The 27421-nt window shown below is 44.0% G+C and overlaps 1 protein-coding gene, 1 non-coding gene and 1 pseudogene across 2 annotated transcripts in view; 1 reads left to right on the top strand and 2 right to left on the bottom strand.

Annotated features, from left to right (window-relative positions):
- LOC101556047 (inhibitor of carbonic anhydrase-like) overlaps nt 1-17936 on the top strand; it is a 40426-nt gene extending 22490 nt beyond the window's left edge. The window contains 6 exon segments of the mRNA XM_004603228.2: nt 740-881; nt 11342-11406; nt 12128-12151; nt 12154-12311; nt 14824-15013; nt 17084-17936. Coding sequence (XP_004603285.2) covers nt 740-881; nt 11342-11406; nt 12128-12151; nt 12154-12311; nt 14824-15013; nt 17084-17118 — 614 coding nt within the window. The 3' untranslated portion in view covers nt 17119-17936.
- Nucleotides 17937-20997: 3061 nt separating this feature from the next.
- Nucleotides 20998-21115, bottom strand: LOC129403060 (small nucleolar RNA SNORA51; annotated as a pseudogene).
- Nucleotides 21116-27028: 5913 nt separating this feature from the next.
- On the bottom strand, nt 27029-27157 carry LOC129403013 (small nucleolar RNA SNORA31). Its single transcript, XR_008629004.1, has one exon. It is a non-coding gene; the product is annotated as a small nucleolar RNA SNORA31 (small nucleolar RNA).
- Nucleotides 27158-27421: the final 264 nt, after the last annotated feature.

The following is a 27421-nucleotide window of genomic DNA, read 5'->3' as shown; positions in this document are numbered from 1 at the left end:
ATGCTATTTTCATTACTACTGCTTTGTAGTAGAGTTTGAAGTTGGGGACGGTGATGCCACCCATCTTCTTTTTCCCAATGATTGCTTTAGCTATTCATGGGGTTTATTGTTTCGTATGAATTTCAGGAGTGTTTTGTCTATTGCTTTGAAAAATGTCATGGGTATCCTGATAGGGACCACATTAAATTTGCATAGTGCTTTGGGCAGTATTGCCATTTTGATAATGTTAATGCTCCCTATCCATGAGCAGGGGATGTGTCTCCATTTCCTAGTGTCCTCTTTTATTTCTTGAAAAAGTGTTTTGTAATTTTCCTTGTATAGGTCCTTCACCTCTTTGGTTAAGCTGATTCCAAGGTACTTGATTCTCTGAGATACTAATGTAAATAAGATTTTTTTTTCTGTTTGGGTCACACCCGGAGATGCTCAGGGGTTACTCCTGGCTCTGCACTTAGAAGTCACTCCTGGCGGTGCTTGGGGGACCATATGGGATGCTGGGAATCAAACCCGGGTCGGCCGCGTGCAAGGCAAACGCCCTACCTGCTGTGCTATCGCTCCAGCCCCTATCAGCTGATCTTAGCATCTCTTTATTCCACTCATTTCTCATTGCTAGTTAGTAGTGTGGTACTAAATTCCTGAACGTGTCTTGACATCATTTAGGAATTCTAGGGACAAAGTCTGAGGCTTTCTTGCTGCCCCGACAGGAAGCGCTGACTGTTTCCTCCCGCTTCCTCCTGCACAGATCAGTTCTTCAGTCAAAGCTGTGTCCCCGGGTCCGACCCACACTCCAGCCTCTGTGCTCTGTGCCTCGGCGACCAGGAAGCAGCCCACAAGTGTGCTCCCAACAGCCACGAGGCGTATTTCGGCTCCAGCGGGGCATTGAGGTGAGTGGTGTCCTTTGGCCCCCGCGGGGTGATTGATCCTTTCATCGTTTTTTCCATCCTCACACTGAGGAGAAAGAATTAGAAAACAGAACTGTGAGTCCCCAATGTCCGCAGAACTGAAGTTTAGCTGCCCAGGCGAGGGAACCTGGGAGAGGCCAGAATGATGAACAGTGGCCACAATCCTGGGTCTACTTTTGTTTTTTGGGTTTTGGTTTTTTTTTTTTTTTTTTGCTTTTTGGGTCACACCCAGCGATGCACAGGGGCCACTTATGGCTCTGCACTCAGGAATTATCCCTGGTATTGCTCAGGGGACCGTATGGGATGCTGGGACTCGAACCCGGGTCAGCTGCGTGCAAGGCAAACGCCCTACCCGCTATGCTATCGCTCCAGCCCCCCGGGTTCACCTTTACAACTTTTATTTTTGGTTTTACAATATGATCAAGGCTTAACATGCCCCTTTTGATACTGAATAGCATGGCTCAGCATTCTAGAACTTGGCTGAGGCTCTGGGGGTCATTGAGGTGATACCTCCAAGGCAGTATAGCACTTCAGAGGCGAATGCCCAGGATTGGGTCTGAAGGCCACAGCCCCGGGGCTGGCCTGAGTTCTGTGGCTTTTGATCCTTTGCTCCCCAGTGTTACTGTGGATAGGAGATCAAATCCTTCTGAGAATACAACCAAAGGAGGGCACACTTATGCAAATGTTAAAATCAGAGGTGCTTGGGCTCCCCGATCAATTCAAGATGTGTTTATTGAGCATGCACGGCACTGTTCTAGGTGGGAGGTCATAGCAAAAAAGCTGTCTCTCTCGCTCTCTCTCTCTCATGCACACTCATACAAACACACAAACACGCCCCGCTGCCATCACCCAAGTCTCCTGGGGACTGAAGGACAATAAACATAAAAAAAAAAAACCCCTCAAGTCTCAGGTGTTATAAGAGCCATAGAAACCAAGGGAATCACAGGGTGGTGACTTGGGTAGGGGACAGTTAGCCTAACTTCAAGGCTCTCCCACTAACAAACACCCTTACCGAAAACTCATCTAAGCACAAGGTGGTCAGGGGAGGCGTCCGCGGCATGGGGGCCATGTGAATTAAGGATTGCCAAGTGAGAGGGTACCTGATCTGGAGAACATCTAGAGGAGGAGTAATCCAAGAAGGAACAGCAAGGGCCAGCGTCTGGGTAGGTATAAATCAGGTGTGTTTCCAGCCAGAGAAGGGTTCGGGGAAGAGCCTGGGAGGGGGAAAGGCCCAGGTGTGTGAAGAGACTGAACATTAGGCATGGGCAAGTTTCAGCACCCACACGCCGGGCTAAGGTAGCAGGCTTAATTCTCAGTATGATAACACTGAGGCAGTGGACAGGTTGTGTGAATTCAGGTAGTGTGGCTCTGTGTGCAGAATTTGGAGGCTCTTGAGAGAACCCGGTCACACTGCCAGCCTGTTCTGCACTGCCTGCTCTAAAGCTTTGTCTTTCATAAGTACAGATGCATTACATATATTCATTAATCCCAATACAATAAATAATATTTGCTGAATGTTTAGCCAAGACTTAAAAGCGTCATTTGGCTGGGGGAGGTGGGGCAGGAAGGATCCGCCACTAATGAACCAACTGTACGGTGGGTCGGATGCAAGGGCCCAGGAAAATGCTGCTACTTTGGTCCCGAAGGGCCCCCCTCATCTTGGTAGTGCTCAGTGATGCTTGGGGAACCAGGAACTTCTGGGAATTGAATCTGGGTCGGGTGTATTCTTGGCAAGCACCCTAAATGCTGTATGCTCTCCTGGCTCCTATGACTTTTTAAATTATTATTTTAAAAAATTGAATCACATGTGGTTTCAAAACAAACACACAAAGAAACAAACCCATTTCAAGATTGTTACCTCTCAAGGACTCTCAGATGTCTTTTACATAAGACAAAAAGGCAGCTTCTGTTCGGTAGTTTATAAGAGAGCAGGTTTTCCCAGGCTCTCTCTCACCTGACAGACTTAGCCTGACATCTCCAGTATTGCTATATTCCATCTGGAATGGACAATTAGCTTTTTGTACAATGAAACTCTTGCAGGCACAACATCATCAAATATCATATCCAAGATTCTCAAGCAAAAACAATATTATTTATTTAATCAATGCATGTTCGAAATATCCGTTAGATTTTCATTTATATATATTTTTTACTTAGAGAAATCTGATTTGGCATATTCCTTCAACATGTTTGTATGCTTTCCTGACAAATAAAGCATGACATAATCCAAAAAGAAGTTGAATCACAGTTAGATACACACTTACAAAGTTGATCATGATTGGGTTGTGTTTTTTTTTTCTTTTTAGTAAGGAAGTATGTTAGTGTTAGGCCTGCTTATCCAATTGTGGTACTATCAAGAGAGTAGAGAGGACCTAGGATTGTCAGATGAATCATTTTCCCCTATCCATAATGAAGACGAACACGCCAAGAGCAATCTTAAGGCTTGAATGTCTCAGTCCCCCCTTGTTCCTGCCTGCCTTTTCTCTCCAGGTTTCCAGAGTTCAGTCTGACCTGTGATCCATGCATTGTCACCTCTTCCCTGTTCTCCTTTCTTCATTTCCTTTATCCCTCTGTACTTTCTACATTCCATGACTAATCCTGATCATTTCTTAGCCATATCGACAAATATTTGTATCTCCACATTCCCACTCCATGGTGCCTGCACAAAAGGGGCTGAGTGGCCTCTCTTTAAACTAATGAGTCCCTTGGGGCTGGAGTGATGGCCTAGCAGAAGGGTGCTTGCCTTGCATGAGGCCAAACTGGCTTCGATCCTCAGCATCTTATATGGTCCTCAAGCATCGTCAGGAGTAACCTCTGAGCACTGCTGGGTGTTGTTCCCATCCAAAAAAAAAAAACCCAAATAAACAAAAAGTAAATGAGATTCAGCTCAAATGAACCATCTGTCTATTGTCCGTCCACCACCCCACTCTCATAGAAGGCAATTAATTCCACACATTCTTATCTCCTCACCAGCCGGCGTTTCTCCCTCAATCTATCCTGTGCTATCCCACATGACAAAATTGGAACAATGTAAAGAGCAACTCCCCAGAATCCCATTCTGGTGCTCGTGTGCCATCATCTGTGCCCAGAGATGCTGCCTCCCTCCCCTCTCCCAGGGTGACCTAGCTCAGTCCTGTCCACAGCTACTAGATCGTTTCCATCAGTGTACGCATGTGCTGCTATTTCTTTATCTTAAATGTAATTACAGAAACGAAGCCTCTTTTTTCATTTTATGGCTCTTTTTTTTGGGGGGGGTCACACCTGGCAATGCTCAAGGGTTACTCCTGGCTCTGCATTCAGGAATTATCCCTGGTGGTGCTCAGGGGACCATATGGGATGCTGGGAATCGAACCTGGATCAGCCACATGAAAGGCAAACGCCCCATCCGCTGTGCTATTGCTCCAGACCCCTAAATGAAGCCCCCTGACCTCACTTAGCTCCCCAGTCTCTGCTCATCTCTTACTACAAAATTCCTTGAAAGGTCTAAAAAAAAATTTCTCACTCTAATTTTTCTCCTTTTCTTCTTTTCAACCCAGTTTAGTAATTTGTTCCCCTCCCCTATTTCCCAAATCCCTGTTCAGAGATTTATCAGTTTTATTGGCTCATTAAAAAAAAAAAAATCTTAGCCTCACTAATCTTTTGTATCATCTTTGTTTATTTTCTTTTTTTTCTTTTTTTTTGCTTTTTGGGTCTCACCCGGCGATGCACAGGGGTTACTCCTGGCTTTGCACTCAGGAGTTACTCCTGGCAGTGCTCAGGGGACCATATGGGATGCTGGGGATCAAACCCGGGTCGAAACGCCCTACCCGCTGTGCTATCACTCCAGCCCTCATCTTTGTTTCTATTTCACTATTTCCACTCAAATTTTTGTTCATTTTAAAATTTATATTGGTTTTGGGGCCATACCTGTGGATGCTCAGGAATTACTCCTCCAGCACTCAGGAATCACTCTGGGAAGGACTTGGGGGACCCTATAGAATGCCAGAGATTGAATCTGGATTAGTTGCATGTAAAGTAAGTGGTCTACCTGCTGTACTATTTTATTCTGCCTAAGTCTCTAATTTTTATTAATCGTTCCTTCTATTGACATTTTTGTTGTTGTTTTGGGGCTATACCTGGTGATGACAAGGGGTTACTCCTGGATCTTTACTCAGGAGTTACTTCTGGTGGTGCTCAGGGGACTATGTGGGCTGCAGGGGATCGAACCTGGGTTGTTGGCGTGCAAGGAAAATGCCTTCCCCGCTGTACTATCTCTCTGACTACTGACTCTTGGACTATTGGTTCTGTTTGTCTTCCATTATCTAGTTCCTTCAATTGTCAAGTCAGATTATTTACCTAAAGCTTTATATTTTTTGATGTGGGCTTCTATTGGTTTGGGTTTTCCTCTTGTAATTGATTTTGCCATATATATGTCCTTATTTTTATTATTATCCAGGCAACCTTTTATGTCTTCAGTGAGATGTTATATATTCTCCATATGTCCAGGATGTTTTTCATTTTTTCCCCAATTGTTGATTTCTAGCCTCAGACCATTGAACTTCCCATTTCCATGACTTTCAGATTGGTTTCTTCCCACGAGAAACATTATTTTTCCTCACTCCCTGTAATCGTTGGGCATTTTCTTTGTTTGCCCACTAGGCGGTGCTGTAGTTCGTGGTTTGAAGATCTGTTTCGTTTTTTCAGGATCTCTGGTCTCTTGGGTATTTGCTTTCCTCTGGGCCCTGTGTGGGGAGGACTAGCTTGGCTGGGAAATCCTTTGACGGTCCTTTCCCTCTCGTGACCGGACCCATTCTCTGAGCTTCATAGAATTTCTCTCTGGGCTCAGCCAAGGTATCTAACTGCCCTTGGTGGTATAATCTGGTGACAGAACCGTCGGGATTTCCAGTGAAGTGGGGAAGGCTCTTTGTCCCAGCCTTGCCTGATCTTTGGCTTCTTGCAGCCCAAGTCTCTGCTGCTTGTAGAAATTTATGAGTGAGGGGCCGGGGAGATAGTACAGCAGGTAGGGCATTTGCCTCGCACACAGCCGACCTAGGATCGATCCCTGGCATCCCATATGGTCCCCCAAGCACCGCCAGGAGTCATTCCTTAGTCAGAGCCAGGAGTAACCCCTGAGCATCGCTAGGTATGACCCAAAAAGCAAAAGAAAAAAAAGAGAAGTTTATGGGTGCGTGTTCATGGAGTGGGGGAAGGACTGCCCTCTGTAATACTCTCTGCTGTGGTTTTGTCTGCCACAAGTCCTCCGTCGCAGCCCACAGGGACCCTCAAGGAGGCTGGGTGTTCCTGGCTCCCAGCATCCCTTGCTTGGATCTCAGTCAGTGTCGGGGATTCCCCTCTCCTGAGGTTCCGTGGGGGCTGAGTACTGCTGGCTCTGGGAAGGGGCCCCTCCTGCACAGCCAGCTGAAGTCAGGAGCATTCAGAAGCCGGCCAAGTGAATCTCCCCCTCCTCGGGGCATCCCCGGTCCCCAGCATCGGCTGGCCCCTCAGTTCTGCCTTAATTGCTGCTTTATCTGCTGGTCCTACGGAGTCAGGTCCAACCTCCTTCTCTCTTTCCATCCACGTGTTTAGAAACAGGTGCTTAGATGGACCGGGCCATACATTAGATTGAATTGCTACATGTTTGATCCTGGTCTTTTTGTTTGGTTGTTTTTTGGGACATACCTGGCAGTGCTCAGGGCTTCCTCCTGGTTCTGCATTCAGGGATCATTCCTGGCAGACTCGGGGGACCATATACGGTGCCAGGGATCATGCGAAGCAAACTCCCTCTTCACTGTACTATCTGTCACCCTCCCCGCTTTGGGAGGGTTGTTTGGGGCTGTAGAGATAACACAGAGATTAAGGTACTTGCATTGCATGCTGTGGAGCCAGTTTTGATCCCTGGCACCACATGGTCGCCTGAGCACTGCCAGAAAGTGACCCCTGAGCAGAGAGCCTGCAGTAGCCCCTGAATAAACTTCTAAATAAAACCTCCCCAAAGAATCCCCCCAAATTAAAAATAAATAACAGTTAAGAGGGACTTTTCCTACCCAGGCCTATTTCTCCGTGTTTGTGGTAGTGCCGTGCAGTTTCAAACCATCTATGGGTGGACAGTCCCCAGATTGATGCTCCCATTCAAACGGGCCAATTCTCTGTCCTTCACCCCACTGGGCTTTCTGGGGATCCGGGTGAGGGTTGCTCTTTTCCTCCCCTGGTCCTCACCGGGGAACAGGAGGTCGAGTGTTGCAGCGTGAGGTGTGAGGAGTCGCCCTGGCTGTGTGACTACACAGTTCAGGGTCAAAGCAAGGACAAGGGGCTTTGTGGGCGTGGAGCGTGGCTGTGGGTCTGGAGGCTGAGTGGGGTAAGAGTAAGAGGTGTGACTGCGGCCTGCTGAGAGGGCAGCACTTAGGCCTGGAAGCTGGGGCTCAGGCAGAGGCGGGAGGGTCCTCGCCCGCCAGCATGGCCCTGGAGATGTCTGTGGGGAGGGTGACCCTGTCTGGGAGGGGCGTGAGTGAACAAGGCTACAAGATGCGTCTGTGCGGCTGTGGGACGGAGCCCCAGCATCCCAGTCTTTTTTTTTTCTTTAACTTTTATTTATTTATTTTATTTTTTTGCTTTTTGGGTCACACCTGGCTCTGCACAGGGGTTACTCCTGGCTCTGCACTCAGGAATTACCTCTGGTGGTGCTCAGGGGACCATATGGGATGCTGGGAATCGAACCCGGGTCGGCCGCGTGCAAGGCAAACTCCCTACCCGCTGTGCTATCGCTCCAGCCCCTAACTTTTAGTTTTTAATTAATTTATTTTTTATAAAGTTGTTCATAATAATTTATTGCATTCAATAGTACTACACCAATGCCACCACCATTATGTTTTCCCATTATTTAAAATTTTCCTATCACCAGGGTGGGGTGGTGGGGGATGGGGTGGGGGTGGTGGGAGGGATACTGGGAACATTGGTGGAGGAGAATGGGCACTGGTGGAAGGATGTAAACAAAATGAAAACATGAAAGTTCATAAGTTTGTAACCGTACCTCATGGTGATTCACCAATAAAATTTTTTTTTAAATTTAAAAAAATAAAATTTTCCTATCACCAACCAAGCCTGCCCCAAGGGCAGATTCTAAATTATTGATTTTGTATTGCTTTGATCCAAATGATCCAAAATGATCTAAAAATGATCCAAAAAAGGTTTTCTTAGAGGAAAGTGTGTAACAATTGTTGTGTCTCACCATGGAGTCATTAAGCCCTTGTATTAGAGATTACTAACATGTTGTTACAAGTTGGGCTTTTTGTTGTTGTTGTTGTTGTTATTGGGTTTTTTTTTTGGTTTTTGGACCAAGATCAGTTGCCTTCTACTTTCCACCCCATCAAATATGGTGTGCTACTCTTGGTAGATCAGTGGCATAAAGTATGAGATGCAAGGCATCCCATTCTTGCTGTTTCCTCTAGCACTTTGTACGTACTATGCATTTATTTCATCTATATGATTGATATGTCTTTTCTTCAATCAATAAGTAAGAATTCCTTTGCTGCAAGTGAAAAAAATTTATGTGGCATATTTATAAATAACTTCTGTAATATTTTCAATGAAAAGGATATTTTAACAAATATGCTCTCTCTCTCTCTTTCTCTCTCGCTCCTTTCTTGTAAGCACTGAGTCCTGAGGAGCCAGCCAAGGCAAGATAAGATGCAGGCCATCCAGTTAAATTAGAATTGTAAATAAACAATAAAGGGATGCTTATTTGAAGAGGCCGTTCTCTCTTACTCTCCAGATCGGCATCATTTTTCTCTCTTTTGACAAGGTAGTTTTCTCTCTCACTGAATTATATGGAGGAAAATTATGACCAGTGTTTCCAGCATTGTCACAACTCCTATTATAAGAGGGTTTGGTCAAACTCAGACCATAATGTATTAGTCCCAATTCCTCAGAAATGAGATTATCAACCCGGTTCATTGAAAACTTTCTGCTCACATAACTCATGCAGCGAAGCTAGTTATAAAGTTATAGTGGCCTCCACCGGGACCAGGAGGACTGTAGGGAAAAGTGGGGAAGAGAAGTCAGTTCTTTAAAATGACCAGTGCTCGGGAGACCAAGAGACAGCCATGCATTCTAAATGAAGTTATACAAAGGAATGTTTGCTTTTCGAGACACAGAAATTACATTATAGTGAAATATGATGCTGCGATCAGAACAGGCAGGTTTATGTGCAAGAATAACAGATAAATCAATGGAAGATAATTCGTTTCCAAAGCAGATCGATGGATGTATTTTATCTGGTCTATAACAGAGGTAACATATCAAATCGGAGGGGAAGAACGAAGTGGGGAGAGAAAATGAAGATGGTTCAGGGAACTCGCCTCTGGAGGGAGGGAGTGTTCCTGCTGGAAGCATCTTCAGTTGTCAGTAAATCTTCACCAGTGAGTCGGGCTGCTGGCAGGGGTCAAGAGTATAATATGTAGGTTGCAGTTGGCCAATACACAATTCCTGCGGGTGTCAGGATGAATGGGAAGAGGCTCATCAGCTGAGATGGGGGAGGGGGATTGAGGCTAGGTTTAGTGCACTTTTTTAAAAGACTTCTGAGTGCTAATGGAAAGAACCCAATGAGCAGGGAAATATTCCAGTTGCATAAGAGAAAGAAGCCCACGCTTGTGGAAAGGGTCTTGAGAATGGAAGGGGATGCTTTCCTGAGCCCCCAGAGGACACTTTTCTTTGTGTCTGGTGGGCAGGACAAGCTGAGAAGGCCGACATACTGATTTCTGTTTCCTCTGGGAAGCTGGAGCACATGTCAGAGGAGGTGGGTGTCTGGCAACAGGTACACGTGCACACAGGTTTGCAGGAACTCCACTTTTTAGTCACTGCATGGGGAGGTGACTGTCCAGCAGTGGTTTATACTTGAGAGTAAATCAGAATGTCCTGGAGAGCTTGTTGAAACATAGATCATGGGGCCAGAGAAGATAAGGAAGAGACAGCTCCATAGGTTGGACTCATACTTTGTATGTAGAAGGCCTAGGTTTGGGGCTGGAGTGATAGCTCAGTGGGTAGGGGGCTTGCCTTGCATGCGGCTGATCCGGATTCGATTCCCAGCATCCCATATGGTCCCCTGAGCACCGCCAGGGGTAATTCCTGAGTGCAGAGCCAGGAGTGACCCCTGTGCATCGCCGTGTGTGACCCCCCCCAAAAAAAAAAGAAGGCCTGGGTTTGATCATTGGCACTGCCTGGTCCCTGGAGCACTGGTCCCCTGAGCAGACAGAGTCCAGGAAGTCCCTGAGCACCAATGGATTGGCTGCAACTTACCCATAAAACCCAAACACACACACACACACACACACACACACACACACACACACCCCACCACCACCACCACCACCAACAACAACAACAATAAAAACACAAGTCACTGGGCCCCTCTCCAGAGGTTTCAGAACCAGCTTCTCTGTGGAGCAGCCCAAGAGTGTGCTTTTATGACCAGTTTGCAAAAGTGTCTCCTCCTTCGCTTGTAGAGCCAGTGGTCTTGAGCAGAAAGCAGGGAGACTGTGTCTGAGGCTCAGAATCACGAGGACCTGGGCTCCCTGTCATCGGAGGTGTAGCACACCCAAGGCAGAAAAGCTGCCCCTTCAGTGCTAGGAGTGTGCCAAGGGCGTGTAGGAGGAGGGAGGGAAGAAATAGGACAGAGGGGCATAGAAGACTTGGGTGGGAATAACTGACCATTGAGCCAGTCATGGGGGCGTATGGGGACTGGAGATAGGAGAGTGAGGACAGAAAAGGGAAATCTGGAAATTCTGACAGGGCAACATCAAACCAATCTGTGACGGACTCATGGTTCTCAGAGAGAAGGGATCTTGGGGGGCTGGAGTGATAGCACAGCGGGTAGGGCGTTTGCCTTGCACGCGGCCGACCCGGGTTCGAATCCCAGCATCCCATATGGTCCCCTGAGCACCGCCAGGAGTAATTCCTGAGTGTAGAACCAGGAGTAACCCCTGTGCATTGCGCCGGGTGTGACCCAAAAAAAAGAAAAAAAAAAAGAAGGGATCTTGAACGCAGACGGGGGCAAGCCTAAATAAATCAGTGTGACATGAGGTCCCTGGACTTATTAAGACTGAATGTGATCAAATTCCTTCAAAATCCTGTCCTGCATGTTGATGTTAGTCTCAAATGTGACTTTTGATCCAACCAGAGAGCCATATCCTGTTAATAAGAGAATGCTGACATTGTCAGCGGAGAAACCAAGCTGTGAAATCGAACCAAACAACAATGGTTATCTGTGAGAGAAACAAAACAAGCTGATTTCTTTTTCTGTCACATTCCCCAGCCCGCCCCTGTCCCCCCTGCTGTGAGGCTGAGCTCAGCCATGCTGGTTGTACGCACAGAAGGGGGTTGGGGTGGGGGCGTGAGCCTCCCAGAATTCCCCCTGGTGGTCTCTCTCTCTCCTGTTCATCCTCCTCGCTAACCTGAGCTTCCCTCCTCAGGTGTCTGGTCGAGAAAGGAGATGTGGCCTTTGTGAAGCACTCGGCTGTCCTGCAGAACATCGGGGGTATGTGTCTGACTTCCTGCCCTCCCTCAGGGCAGCAGGGCTCTCTCAGGAAGCCACTCCCCCGTTGGGCAACTGGGGAAGTTTATTGACCCTCCCAGAGTCACCTCAGGGTGATTTAGGCCCTAACCTTTTCTGTTTAGGAATGAGAATATCCTCCATGTCTGGCTGACCCCGTGTGGCTGCCTCTGGTGTTGGCCTTGAACAGCATGGGCAAACACAGCCGGGGCACAGTCCAAGGTGCTCTGCATGCAAGTGTTGGTCAGTGAAGCGCTTCCAAAGGATCTCGTCCCTTTCTGTCCCCAAGAATGTCTTTTAATGAACAGTTTTAAATTCAGTCTAGTTCTCTTTATCAAACTTTGCCCTTCTATTTTATTTTATTTTATTTTTGCTTTTTGGGTCACACCCAGTGATGCTCAGGGGTTACTCTTGGCTCTGCACTCAGGAATTACTCCTAGCAGTGCTGGGGCAGCCATGTGGGATGCCGGGGATCGAACGTGGTTCAGCCGTGTGCAAAGCCCTGCCTGCTGTGCTATCGCTCCAGCCCCTCAAGCTTTGCTTTTCTGCTTAAGCGCTTTTTTTGGTTCTTTTAAAAGAATCCCGTCTCTTTAGCAGGGCTGAAAAAAAGCACTCACCAGAAAGGTTACGAATGTCTGTCTTTGGGGATGTTTTTCTTGTGTTTGAAAAGCCTCATTGTATTGTTTCTCTGTGTGTCTTTCCTCAGGAAGGAACACTGAATCCTGGGCTAAGGTCTGAAGCAGGAAGACTTTCGATTACTGTGCCTCGATGGTACCAGGAAGCCAGTGACGGAGCCTCAGAGCTGCCACCTTGCCGTCGTTCCCAACCATGCTGTGGTTTCAAGGAAGGATAAGGCAGATTTTGTTCGCAGAATGCTCTTTAACCAGCAGGTACGGGTGCGGGCCCACCTGTCCCTTCTTCCCCCACGGAGAGCTCATCCTCCCCTCCCGCCCCCCAGCCTCACCTTTCACCCTTGGCAGTGGAACCCTGCCCTGGTGAAAGCAAACCTGTATTCCCTTCTTGTTCTTGCTCTGTCTTCAAGGGGCCAGGGAAAGCCTCAGACACATGTCAACTGGAGTGTGAGCACAGTCACGGAACCCCAGGGGCCTATTCTGTCCCAGAAATAAGGGTGGTGGCACTATGCCCTTCACAGAGTTAGCCACAGCTGAGAAAAGCTGAACGGATCTGTGCCGAGACTATCTAACCGAGGCGGGGATGCCAGTGTGGTTTTTGCACCTGGGCAGCTGAGATGGAAATGGGTGGTCTCGGGCAGATCCACAGGCATAAAGAGATCACGGAGAAAGCGTTCAGGGCAGCAGGAATACATGGACATATGACAGGAAACTTGGGGTGCAAGCATGGAACATTTTCTTCAGTAGTCGCTCTACATACATCACCTCACTAGTTAGCATATCTGCACTTACAAGCGGAGATATCACTGAAGTAAGAATTTTCCTTTGTTCCCGTTTTTTTTAAATAAATAAAAAAATTTTTTAATTAAAATAAATAAAAAGTTATTTATTTTATTGAATCACCATGTGGAAAGTTACAAAGTTCTCAGGCTTATGTCTCAGTTATACAATACTCAAACACCCATCCCTTCCCCAGTGCCCATATTCCACCACCAAAAACCCCAGTATAACTCCCACCCCCCACCCCCCCACCCCCGCCTGCGTAACTGATAAATTTCACTTCATTTTCTCTTTACCTTGATTACATTCCATATTTCAACACAAAACTCACTATTGTTGTTGAAGTTTCCCCCCAAAAAAGACAGCCTTACTGCCAAGGAAGCATTTGATAATTAGTTTTCCATTGCTGAGAATGGAGAGATATGAAGTCCTGCTGTTCTGAGTACATAACTCTTTTTTTTTTCTCCTTCCCATGCCACCAAGTTCGTACCTGCTTAATAGACCTCATAATATGGTGGACACCACACCGCTTCTCCCCGAAAAAAGAAAAAAAAAACGAGAAAGAAGGATATTTCCTCTCCTCGGCCAGCGTGGGGCTTAGTTCACAGTCTACACATGGCTGCTACTTTGATTACCTTCAATATTTCAACAAAAAACTCACTATTATTGTTTGGAGTTTTCCCCGAAAGTCAGACTCGCTAAAAAGGAACCATTTCACATTGCTGACAATGAAGAGATATTAGGTTTTGGATTTCTGTATAAAGACCAGGGAAACCTGCCAGAAATTGCATCACCGCAAGCTTTTACTTCTCTTTTGTGGTGCTCATAAGATGAAAAAGCCTGGAGAGAGAAACCCTTCCCTGCTGGCGCCGCATAAGGCAGTGGCTCAGTTCACAGTCTAGAGGCATTTCTGCGAGCTGCTGGTGTCCAAAGTAGTTCAGTTGGCCTCCGGGATCATGCTCGTGCAGCAGTGGAACTCCTTTGTTCCTGTTTTGTTGGCCAATGTCATTGAATCATTGAAGATACTTCAAGATTCAGTGTCATGGAGTGTTCTACCTCAATATAGCTTAAGGGTTTAGATTTGATTATTGAGGTGTTTGATCCATTTTGATTTGACTTCTGTGCAGGATATAGGAAGGGGTATGATTTTTTTTTTTTTCCTGGCATGTGACTGACTGGTTTTCCCAGCACCATTTGTTGAAGGAGCTTTCCCACTCCACTTCATACTTTTTTCTTCTTTGTCAAAGATTAACTGTCCACTTGCCTGAGGCTCTGTCTCTGGCTGCTCAATTCTATTCATTGTTCTTAGAGACTGTCCTTATTCCAATAGGTGTTTTTTTTTTTTTTACATTTACAAAGCTGTTCATGATTGGATTTCAGTCATACGGTATTCCAACACTCATTCCTCCACCAGGGTACATTTCCCAGCACCAATGTCCCCAGGTTCCCTCCCATCACCCCCCACCCCCTTCCTGCCTCTATGGCAGGTGCTTCTCTCTCTCTCTCTCTCTCTCTCTCTCTCTCTCTCTCTCTCTCTCTCTCTCTCTTTCTGTCTCTCCTTTTGGACATTGTGGTCTGAAATATCCAATATATTTTTGATTACTACAGTTTTGTAGTATAATTTTAAATGGGGGAAAGATAAGCCTCCCATCTTCTTTTTTCCCTAGTATGCCTTTGGCTATCCTAGGGGTTGTGTTACTTCATATAAATTTCAATAGCATTAAATCTATATCTTTTAAAAATGGCATTGTTATTTTGATACGGACTGCATTAAACCTGTGTAATGCTTTGGGAAAAATTGCCACATGATAAAAGAAAAACTAGCACAAGGATATGAACCCAGAGGTCAATCTTTTTGCCACTGGATTCCGAATTCTTCCCAATGGTTGTTGTGTCCTGGATTTCCCAGGGGCTGAGCCGAGTAGCCCAGCTGACCCTAACCTATTCTCTCTGGTGCTGGTTTGTCATTCTCTCTGTATTCCCGATCCAGGAGCTCTTTGGAAGAAATGGGTTTGAATACACGATGTTCCAGCTATTCAGATCTTCAGCGAGGAAAGACCTGCTCTTCAGTGATGACACAGAATGCTTGGCTAATCTTCAGAACAAAACAACTTATCAAAAATACTTAGGGCCAGAGTTTCTTATGACTATTGATCACATGAGACCATGCTTAACCTCTGGTGAGTTGATCACATGAGACCATGCTTAACCTCTGGTGAGTAGAATCAAATAGAGAGTGCCAATGACAGGTAAGGCAAGAACATTTGTATTAAGGACCTTTTTATGCCACAACCTGGCCCAGTAGCCAAGTAAGGAATTCAGACTTACCGGTGAGATGACTCAGATAGACAGCAGTATAAGAAACTACATACAACAAGACCAGATTGTCTGAAGGAGACAGAGAATGTAATAGAATGTGAGATCATGTGGGAACTGAGTTTGAATTAAGGATCTTTTTTGTGTGTGTGCCACAGCCTGGCCCAGTAGCCCAGTGGGGAATTCAGACTTCCTAGTGAGATGACTCAGAGAGACAACAGTATAAGGAACTATACGCAACAAAGCCAGATTGTCTGAAGGAGACAGAACGTAATAGAACGTAAGATCATTTGGGAACTGGGCTTAGTTATTTCTTTTTACTTTTTTCTTTTTTTTTTTTTGCTAATAAAATGAAAATATATGTGCGCAAGTGTGGGAAATCATCCGCTTAATAATAAGATTATGTTAGTCCAAGATTGTGTTAGTCTCCCAAATAAAATGTGTTTAATTCAGTTTACAACGAGGGCAACAAACTCGCACCCAGGCAAATGTAGAATACTTCAATATCTATTTTACAATGAGGGCACCGCATATGCACCAGGCAGGAGCAGAATAAAGCAAGTTTAGGGTAGTTTAGAAAACTAGGGCATCAACCTGTGCCCAGGCAAGAATAGAATAGGAAGTTACTGTGACTCTAAAAACACACTTTAAAGGGACTTGATGCTTGTGTATCATCTTATGGCCACAGCCATAATGTAGGTATTTCAGCCTTTGCTCTTAATGAGCCTGCTGTGTGTCCTTAGCGGAACCAACGAATAGCACGTCTGAAGCCAGGGAGCTAAGGCGAGGGTACAGTAAATGACCAGCGTATCCCTTTGTTCTGGAAGGTCAAGCTCGCATGCAACCTGGACATGCCAAAGTCTGTCTCATTCTTTGCAACCGAGCCTGCTAGACAGAGGCTGAAGGTGCCGGCTTGATTGGCTTTGTTGTGGAATATTCCCACAAGTATGGTGTTAAACGGGGCTGAAGTCTCCCCAGAGGAATCGCACAAAGACAAGTTGTGATGCAATAAGCAAGAGGTCTCTGTCGGTTAGCTGGAGCGAGGGTCCTTATCCAGCTCACCGACACAGTGGCAGCCCTCTTGGAATGAGCAGCCCTGAGTCTCAAAAGAGAAGGGCTTTTATAGCATAACGTTATATAACTGGGACTTTCCAAGGACCACCCTTTGGCTGCAGTCTGAGGGGTTTTCCACTGCTTGTACTTAACTGATTGGTTATAAGTTGGAGTTACATAAGGGTTGCATAAGAGTTACATGAAGGTTGTATGGGGGGGCTTCCCTACCTGCATCTGATTGGTAACCCTTGGTTGACCTCACCATGGCTATCTCACTTCAGGGAAATCTTGACTCAATTCCAAGTACCTGTGCTCAATTCCAGGAATTCTGGAACTGAAACCTAGGCTTAGCTTCTTCTGTCTTCTTTATGAGCCTGTCACGGTGCTGTCTTTGCTTCTCTATCTCTCAGTGGTAATGTAGGGAGTGGCATATATAACATACATATGATATCATTACATAGGCTCACATGTGGTTCATAGAGAACCAGTTTTCAAAGATTCTAATATTACTGCAATAAGTAATATAAATGCAAATAAAGCATAGTTAATGCTATAGTTAATGCTAGCTTCACATTGTATCTTTAAAAGAGCATAGCTGGCTCAGAAATAAATTAGAGAAATGAAATTAGAGCTGTGCTCATCATGTTCTTGGGAGCATTTTTGTTGACTTACATTGTGCACTGGAGGTGATGGGAGCAGGAGAGAAGGAAAATATAGGAATGTAGGAGTATCAACGTTGGCGGATTGCGGGTGGGGGAGTAAGCTTTCAAGACATAATGTTTGTTACTTTCAGAATTAACGTTCAGAAAATAGTAAGAGAATAATGTTCAGGAAGCACCGCCACTGTCTAATGCTCTTTCTCTCCTGCTGCTCCTTCATAGAACTTCTGGATGCCTGCACATTCCACAGAAATTAAGAGCCTGGAACATATGGTCGGTCACACCTGTCAGTGTGGGGAGCCTATGAACACCTGTTGTCTTTACAATTATGTGCTATAACTAATACAGAAAGTAAAATGAGTAAACTGTATCTTCTCATAAAACTTTACTTAAGTCTGAGGAGGAAGAAAGTTCTTTATATGAGAATTGGGGCTCTGAATTTGATATCAATGAAACCATACTAGCTTTTGGAATTCTGCAAAAGGGACTTAATTTCCAACCCTATTCTTTATTTTATATAATAATCCAATCAAATAAAGTTTAAACAACGAATCTGTCTGGAGGAGTCTGAATGATGATGAGTAGGCAGAAAACTTCAATATATACAGTGTCAAGGATTTACACAGAAAAATAAAGATGATAATGGACTAGGTATATTTGTTTCTATATATCATTTTTATATAGCTGAAGAATATCTTGGTCTCTTTTTCTGCCCATTTATTTTTCTTTATATTCAGAAATGAACATGTAATTGATATAGTAAATCCACCAATATAATGTACAGTTTCATAAACCTAACAATTACATTACATAACCACTAACCTGAGTTTGTACATTGTTGATATATGTCTTAACATTTAAAATGTATAAACTCAGGTAAAATCACTTCTGATTCAGGTTAATTGAAAGTATTAAAAGTATAAAAATCCAGTTCTACTGTATTTTACAGTCAACTTAGAGAAAATATTATTTATAAGAATTTCTCATTAGACTGAACACAATGGCCACTCAATACCCCTATTGCAAGCCACAACACCCAATTGGAGATAGAGAGATCAAAAGGGAATACCCTGCCACAGAGGCAGGGTGGGGTGGGGGTGGAGATGGGATTGGGGGTGGGAGGGATACTGGGTTTATTGGTGGTGGAGAATGGGCATTGGTGGAGGCATGTGTTTGTGAACATTGTATGAGGGAAAAACAAGCTCGAAAATGTGTGAATCTGCATTTGTACCCTCATGGTGATTCACTAATTAAATAATAAAATAAATTTAAAAAAAGATTTCTCATTAATTTTTATCTGCTATTTTTCCTCTTTTGTTACAGCTTATGGTAGTCCTCAAGAAATGTTGATTGGAAGCCTATTTTTAATATTATTTGATATTGGGGTTTGGGGAATGGGTTTCTACCTGTGAAAAGCCATGAGTTCCAAGCTTGCTCTCCATCTACTAATAAGAATAAATGGACAAAATGACACTACAGTTTTCAAACATTAAGTAGTAATAACATAGGTAGATGATTTGAAAAAAAAAAGGTGACCAGCAAGATGACCCTACTGTGGCTAGAACTCATGTACATAAAAGCCCATCATATGGATTAGGAAGCATATATGACCTAGGCAAGACAAGGTGATTGGAATATCTAAGTGTGAGTACTGCAAAGGATGGAAATTTGCAGCATATACTACCCCAACCCCCAGATTTGTTGTCTGTCTCTTTGAGTCTTTGTGGGAGTAATTTGCATTGTGTAGAATGAAATTGAATTCAATCAGACTGATCAAAGAATAACTGTGAGAGACCTGTAAACTGAACTATTTCCAGGGCTCAGAGGGGCTAGGAACCATTCATATTTCCACAACCAGAATGAAAAGACTTCATAGAACACTTAAGGATTTCACTAAATGCCATGCGGAGCTGGAGTAGCTATAGATTAAAACTGCATTGTAACTGTGAATACCAAGGGTGAAACTAGCTTTTGTAGGATTTAACTCATCTGCAAGCAACTTAACTGCCTTCTAAAATAAACCTTAAGGGGCTGGAGCGATAGTACAGTGGGTAGGGCCTTTACCTTGCATGCGGCTGATCCGGGCTTGATTCCCAGTATCCCATATGGTTCCCCTACACCGCCAGGAGTAATTTCTGAGTGCATGAGCCAGGAGTAACCCTTGTGCATTGCTGAATATGACCCAAAAAGCAAAATAAATAAATAACTAAATAAAATAAACCTTAATACTCATTAAAGGAGAGAATAAAATCTAACTACTCAACAATGTGGTATCTAGGATTAAATGCAAGCATTATTAAATATGCAAAGAAGGATAAAATGTGACATGTTCTGGAGAAAAATCAGTTGATAGAAACACACCTACAAGCCATAGATGATGATAGTAACAAAATGCATGGATATACAGTTGTCACAAATATGTCCAAGGAGTTAAACAAAAATATGAACCTATCTAAGAAAATTAAGGTTAAAAAAATAAATAAAAACACAAAACTGCAAATTTATGGTTGCTGCCCCCCCTTTTTTGGTTTTTAGGCCACATCCCATGATGCTCAGAGGTTATTCCTGGCTCTGCACTCAGGAATCACACCTGATAGTGCTAAGAGAATCATACGGGATGCTGGGGATTGAACCCAGGTCAGCCATATGCAAGAAAAGTGCCTTACCTACTGTACCATTTCTCTGGACCCACAAATGTGTTTTTAAAGGAAAATTTTAGTTAGCTATTTTGCTATAAATTTAGTCAAAATATTTACATTTTATTTTACTAAAGGAATCATTTGTGTTTTATTTATTCTTACTTAATCAGTATCACTATAGCTATATTAATTTTTAATAGATTAAAATGTATTAATACTAAGTATACTATTTATACTAATTAATACTAATGTATTAAACTTTTCCAAAAGAAAATTTGGGTTTTATAATTTTTCATTATTGTTTTAAAGTTTTCCTTCTCATTTTCAGCTTTTAGCTTTAGTTCTCCTTTTCTATTTTTCATCTAATTATTTCTATTTGGGACTGAAGCGGTAGCACAGTGGGTAGGGCTTTGCAAGCGGCCAACCCGGGTTCGATTCCTCCATCCCTCTCAGAGAGCCCCGGCAAGCTACTGAGAGTATCCCGCCTGCACGACAGGGCCTGGCAAGCTACCTGTGGCATATTCAATATGTCAAAAACAGAAACAACAAATCTCACATTGGAGACATTTACTGGTGCCTGCTAGAGCAAATCGATGAACAACCGGATAACAGTGCAACAATACTACAGTGCTATTTTTATTATTTTTAGTTTGGGGGGAGCCATACCCAGTGGTGCTCCTGGATCTGCACTCAGGAATCACTCCTGGTGGGACTCAGGGAATCATGTAGCATGTGAGGATCAAACCTAGTTTGTCTGAATGCAAGGCAAGTATCCTGCCTTCTGTACTGTCTCTCCAACCTCCGAACCAGACAGGATTCTAATCTGTTCTTTTGTTGACATGGTGTATTACATTAACTGATTGGCATTATTGTACCACTCTTGTGTCCCTAGAATGAGTCTGACTTGATCACAGTGTATGACTCTTTGTATTATACTTTTAAAATTCAGTTCACTAAGATTTTGTTGAGGATCTTTGCATTTATGTTCATTAGGAATATTAGTCTGTAAATTAGTCTGTAATCTTCTTCTGTTCTTTTTTTATTTTGGGGTCACACCCAGCGATGCTCAGGCGTTACTCCTGGCTCTACACTCAGAAATTACTCCTGGTGGTGCTTGAGGGACCATATGAGGATCAACTGGGGTTGGCCGTGTGCAAGGCAAATGCCCTACCCGCTGTACTGTCTCTCCAGCCCTGTAATCTTCTTTTGAGTAATATCTCTGGTTTTGTTTTTGGGTAATGTTGGTTATACATAAGCTGTTAGAAAGAATTACTGTTTATTTGTTCATTTGTTTGTTTTAGAATTTGAGAAAGATGGGCTAATAGGTCTTCTTTGTTGACATTTGAATTTTTCCTGTGCCAGGGTTTAAACCCAGTGCCTCACACACGTGCAAGGCAAGTGCTTTGCCACTTAACTACATCTTTGATCCCAGTAGGTCCTCTTTGAAGATTCGGTAGAATTCTCTGGTAAGTTTGTCTGGACCTGGGCTTTTGTTTTCCATGCCCTCCAATCATAATCAGGCCTGAGCTTAGGTATGTATGGGGTGGGTGTAGTGTACCTCCTCTTTCTATACATCGGTACCAAGAACACAGCCTGTGGGAAGCATCAGGAGGCTTAACGGAAATTTTGTACTCCTGTTTCAGTTTCCCTACTGGTAATAAGTCCAGTCCCACTTTTTATTTCCTCCTGACTCAATCTTTTTTTTTTAAGTTATTTATTTTATTGAATCACCATGTGGAAAGTTACAAAGTTCTCAGGCTTATGTCTCAGTTATACAATACTCAAACACCCATCCCTTCCCCAGTGCCCATATTCCACCACCAAAAACCCCAGTATACCTCCCACCCCACCCCCCACCCCCGCCTACGTAACTGATAAATTTCACTTCATTTTCTCTTTACCTTGATTACATTCCATATTTCAACACAAAACTCACTATTGTTGTTGGAGTTTTCCCCAAAAAAAGACAGCCCAAGGAAGCATTTGATAATTAGTTTTCCATTGCTGAGAATGAAGAGATGTGAAGTCCCACTGTTCCGAGTACATAACTCTTTTTTTTTCTCCTTCCCATGCCACCAAGTTCGTGCCTGCTTAATAGTCCTCATAACATGGCGGACGCCACACCGCTTCTCCCTGTAAAGGGAAGAAAAACCGAGAAAGAAGGATATGTCCTCTCTTCGGCTGGCGTGGGGCTATGGCTTAGTTCACAGTCTAGAGACACGGCTGCAAGCGGTTTCTAGGACCAAAAGCAGTTTAGTTGGCCTCTGGATCCTGGTCAATCAGCAGCAAAGTGGCCGCACAAAAGTGTGGCCACCCGGGTCAAATCTCGGCAGAGCATGCACCAGTATCGGCCCCGGTCTGAGACTGCCCAAGCGTCCCATTGTTCCAAGTACATAATTTTCTTTTTCTTTTTCTTTTTTCTCCTTCCCGTACCGCCAAGTTCGTACATGCTTAATAGACCTCATAATATGGCGGACGCCATGCTGCTTCTCTCCGAAAAGGGAAAAAAAAACAAGAAAGAAGGATATTTCCTCTCCTTGGCTGGTGTGGGGCTATGGCTTAGTTCAAAGTCTAGAGACATGGCTGCTACTTTGATTACCTTCAATATTTCAACAAAAAACTCACTATTACTGTTTGGAGTTTCCCCCCAAAGTCAGACCCGCTAAAAAGGAACCATTTCACATTGCTGACAATTAAGAGATATTAGGTTTTGGATTTCTGTATAAAGACCAGGGAAAATTCTGCCAGAAATTGCATCACCGCAAGCTTTTACTTCTCTTTTATGGTGCTCATAAGATGGAAAATCCTGGAAAGAGAAACCCTACCCCCCTGGCGCCGCATGGGGCAGTGGCTCAGTTCACAGTCTAGAGGCATTTCTGCGAGCTGCTGGTGTCCAAAGTAGTTCAGTTGGTCTCCGGGATCATGCTCGTGCAGCAGCAGAAAGGCCACACACATGTGGCCGCTGTGCTTAAATCTCGGTGGAGGGCAGGGCCGGTACCCCTGCCCACCTCCCCCGGATCTCCTGAGCGTCCTGACTCAATCTTGGCAGTTGTAAGATTCTGCGCATTCATTCACATCTTCTAAATTCTCCAAATTAGTTACATAAAGTTACTCATAGTACTCTATGATCTTTTATATCTGAGATATCTGTTAAAACTTCTTAAATTTCATTTTTACTTCATTTTCTCTTTTTTTCTTTGAGCCTTGCTAAGGGTTTGCCGGTCTTGTCATTTTATTTTTTTAAAAAACAGCTCTTGACTTCGCTGAGCTTTTGTATTTTTTCTTGATTTTTATATAATTTTATTTCCACCCTAAATTTATCATTTCCTCTATTCTACTTACTATGGATTCCACTAATTACTGTTCTAATTTCTGGAGCTGTGAATTTAAGCTTTTTCTTGTTTCTGATATGTCTGTATTTCTATGAGCACTCTTCTTGGTACAGATTTTGCTGTGTCCTGGTGGGTTTTGATGGTATCTTCAATCTTGTTTGTTTCAAGGGATTCTTTTATCTCTTTGATTTTTGTCTTTGATCCAATGGTTGTTCAACAGTATGTTGCTTAGTTTCCAAATATTTGAATTTTTCCCAACCTTTTTAAAAAAATAAAGCACTGTTATTTACAGTACTGTTAATGATAGGGTTTCATAAATGCAATGTTCACCCCCCTACTTGTCCCCCATTTTGTAGGTATTATAGCCTTTAGAACTTAGACTTTTCAGACACAAAAATATGCTTGATATAACCTTGATTCTAGAATGTTAAGATCTCATTTTTTTGTTTATGTTTTTGTTTTTTACAGGCCATACCTGGTGGTGCTCAGGGGTTACTCCTGGCTCTGTGCTTAGTAATTACTCCTGGCAGTGTTTAGGGGACCATATGAGGTTCCAGGGATCAAACCTAGGCCAGACTTGTACAAGGCAAATACCCTATCCACTGTACTATTGCTCCGGCTCCTAGATCTCATTTCTTGTTTTGTTTTTATTTTGGGGTCACACCCAGAAATGCTCAGAGGTTACCCCTGGCAGTGTATAGAGGACCATATGAGATGCTGGGAATTAAACCTGGGTTGGCTGCGTGCAAGGCAAGAGCTCTACCCACTGTACTATCTCTCCAGTCCCACCTAGATCTTATTTCTTTAGGCCTTATTTACACACACACACACACACACACACACACTCACACTCACACAACAAACAACTGCACCTTAAGACACCAGCAGTAACTAAAAGATATTACTGTGGACTCCAAAGGAAGACCTGTACGTGCCATCAGCAAGTCCCGGAATGATGCACAAAGAGGCCAGGAGACTCAGCATGGTCACTGGGAACTGATTCCAGGAAAGCGGGGAATTGTGGACCTTGCCAGAGACTGGGACTTGTCTTAGGGACAACTGTCAGCCAGCTCAAGCTGACTCACTTACCTTGAACTGAAGAGTCTTTGAAAATGGGACTCCTACTCCTACTCTGGAGAAACCCACCCCTAGTCAGAAATGGGGTGAAATACAGTGAATGCCAAAGGGGGCTCTTAGGTACCAAGCCTGTGCTTCTCATTTTCTCTGAAAGCTGTCTGAAGTTCATCTCACATCTCATCCCCATCACCAGATCTGAGAAATAACAAAAGCCATTTTTTAATTGAATCACAGTAATATACATTTACAAAGTTCATGCTTGGATTTCAGTCATATAATGTTCCGACACCATCCCTTCATCAGCGTACTTTTCCCACCACCAGTGGTCTCAGTTTCCCTCCTATCCCACCCCACCCTGTCCCACCTGTCCCACCACCTCCTGTCTCTGTGGCAGGCACTTTTCTCCTCTCTCTCTCTCTCTCTCTCTCTCTCTCTCTCTCTCTCTCTCTCTCTCTCCTTTTGGGCCTTATGGTTTGTAATGTAGATAGTGAAAGGTTATCAGGCATATCAGGTATATCCCTTACCTATGCCCTCCCCCCGCCCAAGACTAGGTTGTTATTTTTTTTGCTTTTTGGGTTCCACCTGGTGATTCACAGGGGTTACTCCTGGCTGTGCACTCAGAAACCACCCCTGGCTGTGCTCAGGGGACCATATGGGATGCTGGGAATCGAACCCGGGTCGGCCGCGTGCAAGGCAAACGCCCTACCCACTGTGCTATGGCTCCAGCCCCCCAAGACTAGTTTTAAAGACATAATTTGCCTTGCCTGGGCTAGAGAGAGAGAGAGCCCAGGAATTAAGGCTATTGTCTTTCATATGGCTGATGTGGCACCACATTCATTCCCCTGAGCACCACCACCAGCAGTGGTCTCTGAGCAGAGAGCCAGGAGTAAGTCCTGAGCACCACCAGATGTGCCCTAAAAACATAAAAACCAACCAACAAAAAATCACTGGAGCAGATCATTAGTGATCATATAACATGTCAAATCTTTTTCAACTTCTTTCCATCTCTTTCCTCCTCGAAATAGAAGGGCTCTCTGGGGTTAGAAAAAGCTAAAGCACCAACTAGTCTGAGATTTATAATTTGGATGGTGTGATTATCTCTCTGTGAGAAAAGTTTTGGTTTTGATTGGGTCAAAGTTGACTTTTAAGAAAACTTTTCTAGGGGCTGGAGCGATAGCACAGCGGGTAGGGTGTTTGCCTTGCATGCGGCCGACCCGGGTTCTATTCCCAGCATCCCATATGGTCCCCTGAGCACCGCCAGGGGTGATTCCTGAGTGCAGAGCCAGGAGTAAGCCCTGAGCATCGCTGGGTGTGACCCAAAAAGAAAAAAAAAAAGAAAACTTTTCTACTAGTAAGGACTCCCAAGTCCCTGGCTGGGTAGTACTCGTGCCAGTGGAGACTGCACAATAGAATCCATTTAAACCTCTAGCCTCCTTGCTCTTCATACTTAGACTACAACACAGTTCATACTACCGTACTAAATACAAGTTCCAATGATGTTTCACCACCATTTTCTGTACATCTGGTATATGTTCTTTTTGTGTTCCTCAATTATGTATTGTTTTCATTCTCCCTCACCACCATATTTGAATTTTCTGAAAAACTAGTAGAGTATGTGCAAATTGTTATGTCAAGTGCCTCTGCAGTACATAAAGCAGACCCCTACACCTCTTCGACACTGTTCTCCAGCCTCTGCTGGTGAACATACATTCCAACTTAAGTTTTCTTACCAATAAAATCCCAATTTTCTGTTCAGTTGTACTTATGTTTTTTCTTAGAGGACACATATTTGGAATACTAATGGACTCCATTCATCATTAATACAGTTCTGGAACCCTCATATTAGTAACATCCAACCCATAACACACACAACGTGGTGTACAATTTTGTGTATTCATATCTCTGGCTTAGTTATTTTTATGCAAAGGCTAGTTAACCTGTTTTTAGGCAGGTGCTACATGTGACACCATTAAGTCTTGTTAAATTACACATAAAGTTGTCCGTATTTTTGTAAAAGGTCAGTGGGAACATTAGGAGCTACTAAAAGGGAAAGATAGTCTTATTGTAGAAATCAACAGTGACAGCCTACAAAACTGTATACAGCAAAGGTTTACTTTGGGACAGCTGATAAACCAGGTGGATTTTGCTCTTCTCTTCCCACGGAGAGCAGGACATTAAATAATGGCATTTGCTGTGGGGGTGGTAGAGGGATCAGTGGTTTGTTTGTTTGACCCCAGGAGCACTCGACTCTGCTCAATCAACCACTTGTCATGTACCCACCTGAACTCCTCAGGACTGGACTTGTCTTGGTGAAAGAGAAATAGGAAGGTAAATTCCTAAAGTGACCTGGGAAGAAATGAAGCGCCACGTTCCCTGAAAGCGTGTCACAGAAGGGTGAGGACAGATTACCACATTGAATTAAAAGTCCCAGGCATTGAGTTTGCCTGCCCGTTGGGCAGATTACCAATGTTAAGAGACTTAATTTATTTGTGTAAATTTGAAGAGCTCATTAGTTTTTCTTAAATGAGCAGCAGTAAATTGAACAATGTCTCATATAGAAAAGTGGAAGGTCTTTATAGGCACACAGAGAATGGGGTAATAGGAGAGACATTAGCAAAATAAACCATTGTTGTAGGAATGTTACTTTTCCTTAGGAAAAGGCAAGGGGGTCTTATCAGGTAGGTTACCCAAATAGTGTTGACGAGAAAATTTCAGTTTGATTGATTTAAATTTTTTTTTTTTTGCTTTTTGGGTCACACCCGGTGATGCACAGGGGTTACTCCTGGCTCTGCACTCATGAATTACTCCTAGTGGTGCTCAGGGGACCATATGGGATGCTGGGAATCGAACCCGGGTCGGCCGAGTGCAAGGCAAACACCCTACCCGCTGTGCTATCACTCCAGCCCCCGATTTAATTTTTTTTTTTTTTTTTTGCTTTTTGGGTCACACCCGGCAATGCACAGGGGTCATTCCTGGCTCATGCACTCAGGAATTACCCCTGGCGGTGCTCAGGGGGACCATATGGGATGCTGGGATCCGAACCCGGATCGGCCGCGTGCAAGGCAAACGCCCTACCCGCTGTGCTATCTCTCCAGCCCCTTAATTTTTTTTTTAATTGCAGATATTCTTCTCTATTCAATCTGGATACCACAGAGATAGACAGAAAGCACTGGGATTATTTTCCTTTTGCATCCTAGTGCAAACCAAAAGAACAAGAGCAAATTGATCAACACTTTGATTGATTGAAAAGGCCACTCTTGGAAGGAACTGGAACTGCAATTAAATTGAGAAAATTGATTTTAGGAGATGGTATTTAGCACAGCTGACTCCGTTTTGGGTCTGCTGTTTCCTTTTTAACAATTGTCCCCTTTTGTAACTATTATCAAGATGATTACCAATATTTGGAGAGGGTTTCAGAGCTATGGTCCCCAAGTAAAATACAAACAAATAAAAGTAAAATAAATCAGAGAAAACTACTACTGATGAAGTCACATATTTAAGCCAAATGGTGT

The sequence above is a fragment of the Sorex araneus genome, chromosome 2 (genome assembly GCF_027595985.1).
Source record: "Sorex araneus isolate mSorAra2 chromosome 2, mSorAra2.pri, whole genome shotgun sequence".
In the NCBI taxonomy this organism is placed as follows: Eukaryota; Metazoa; Chordata; class Mammalia; order Eulipotyphla; family Soricidae; genus Sorex; species Sorex araneus.
This window is presented reverse-complemented; position numbering and strand designations above follow the sequence as displayed.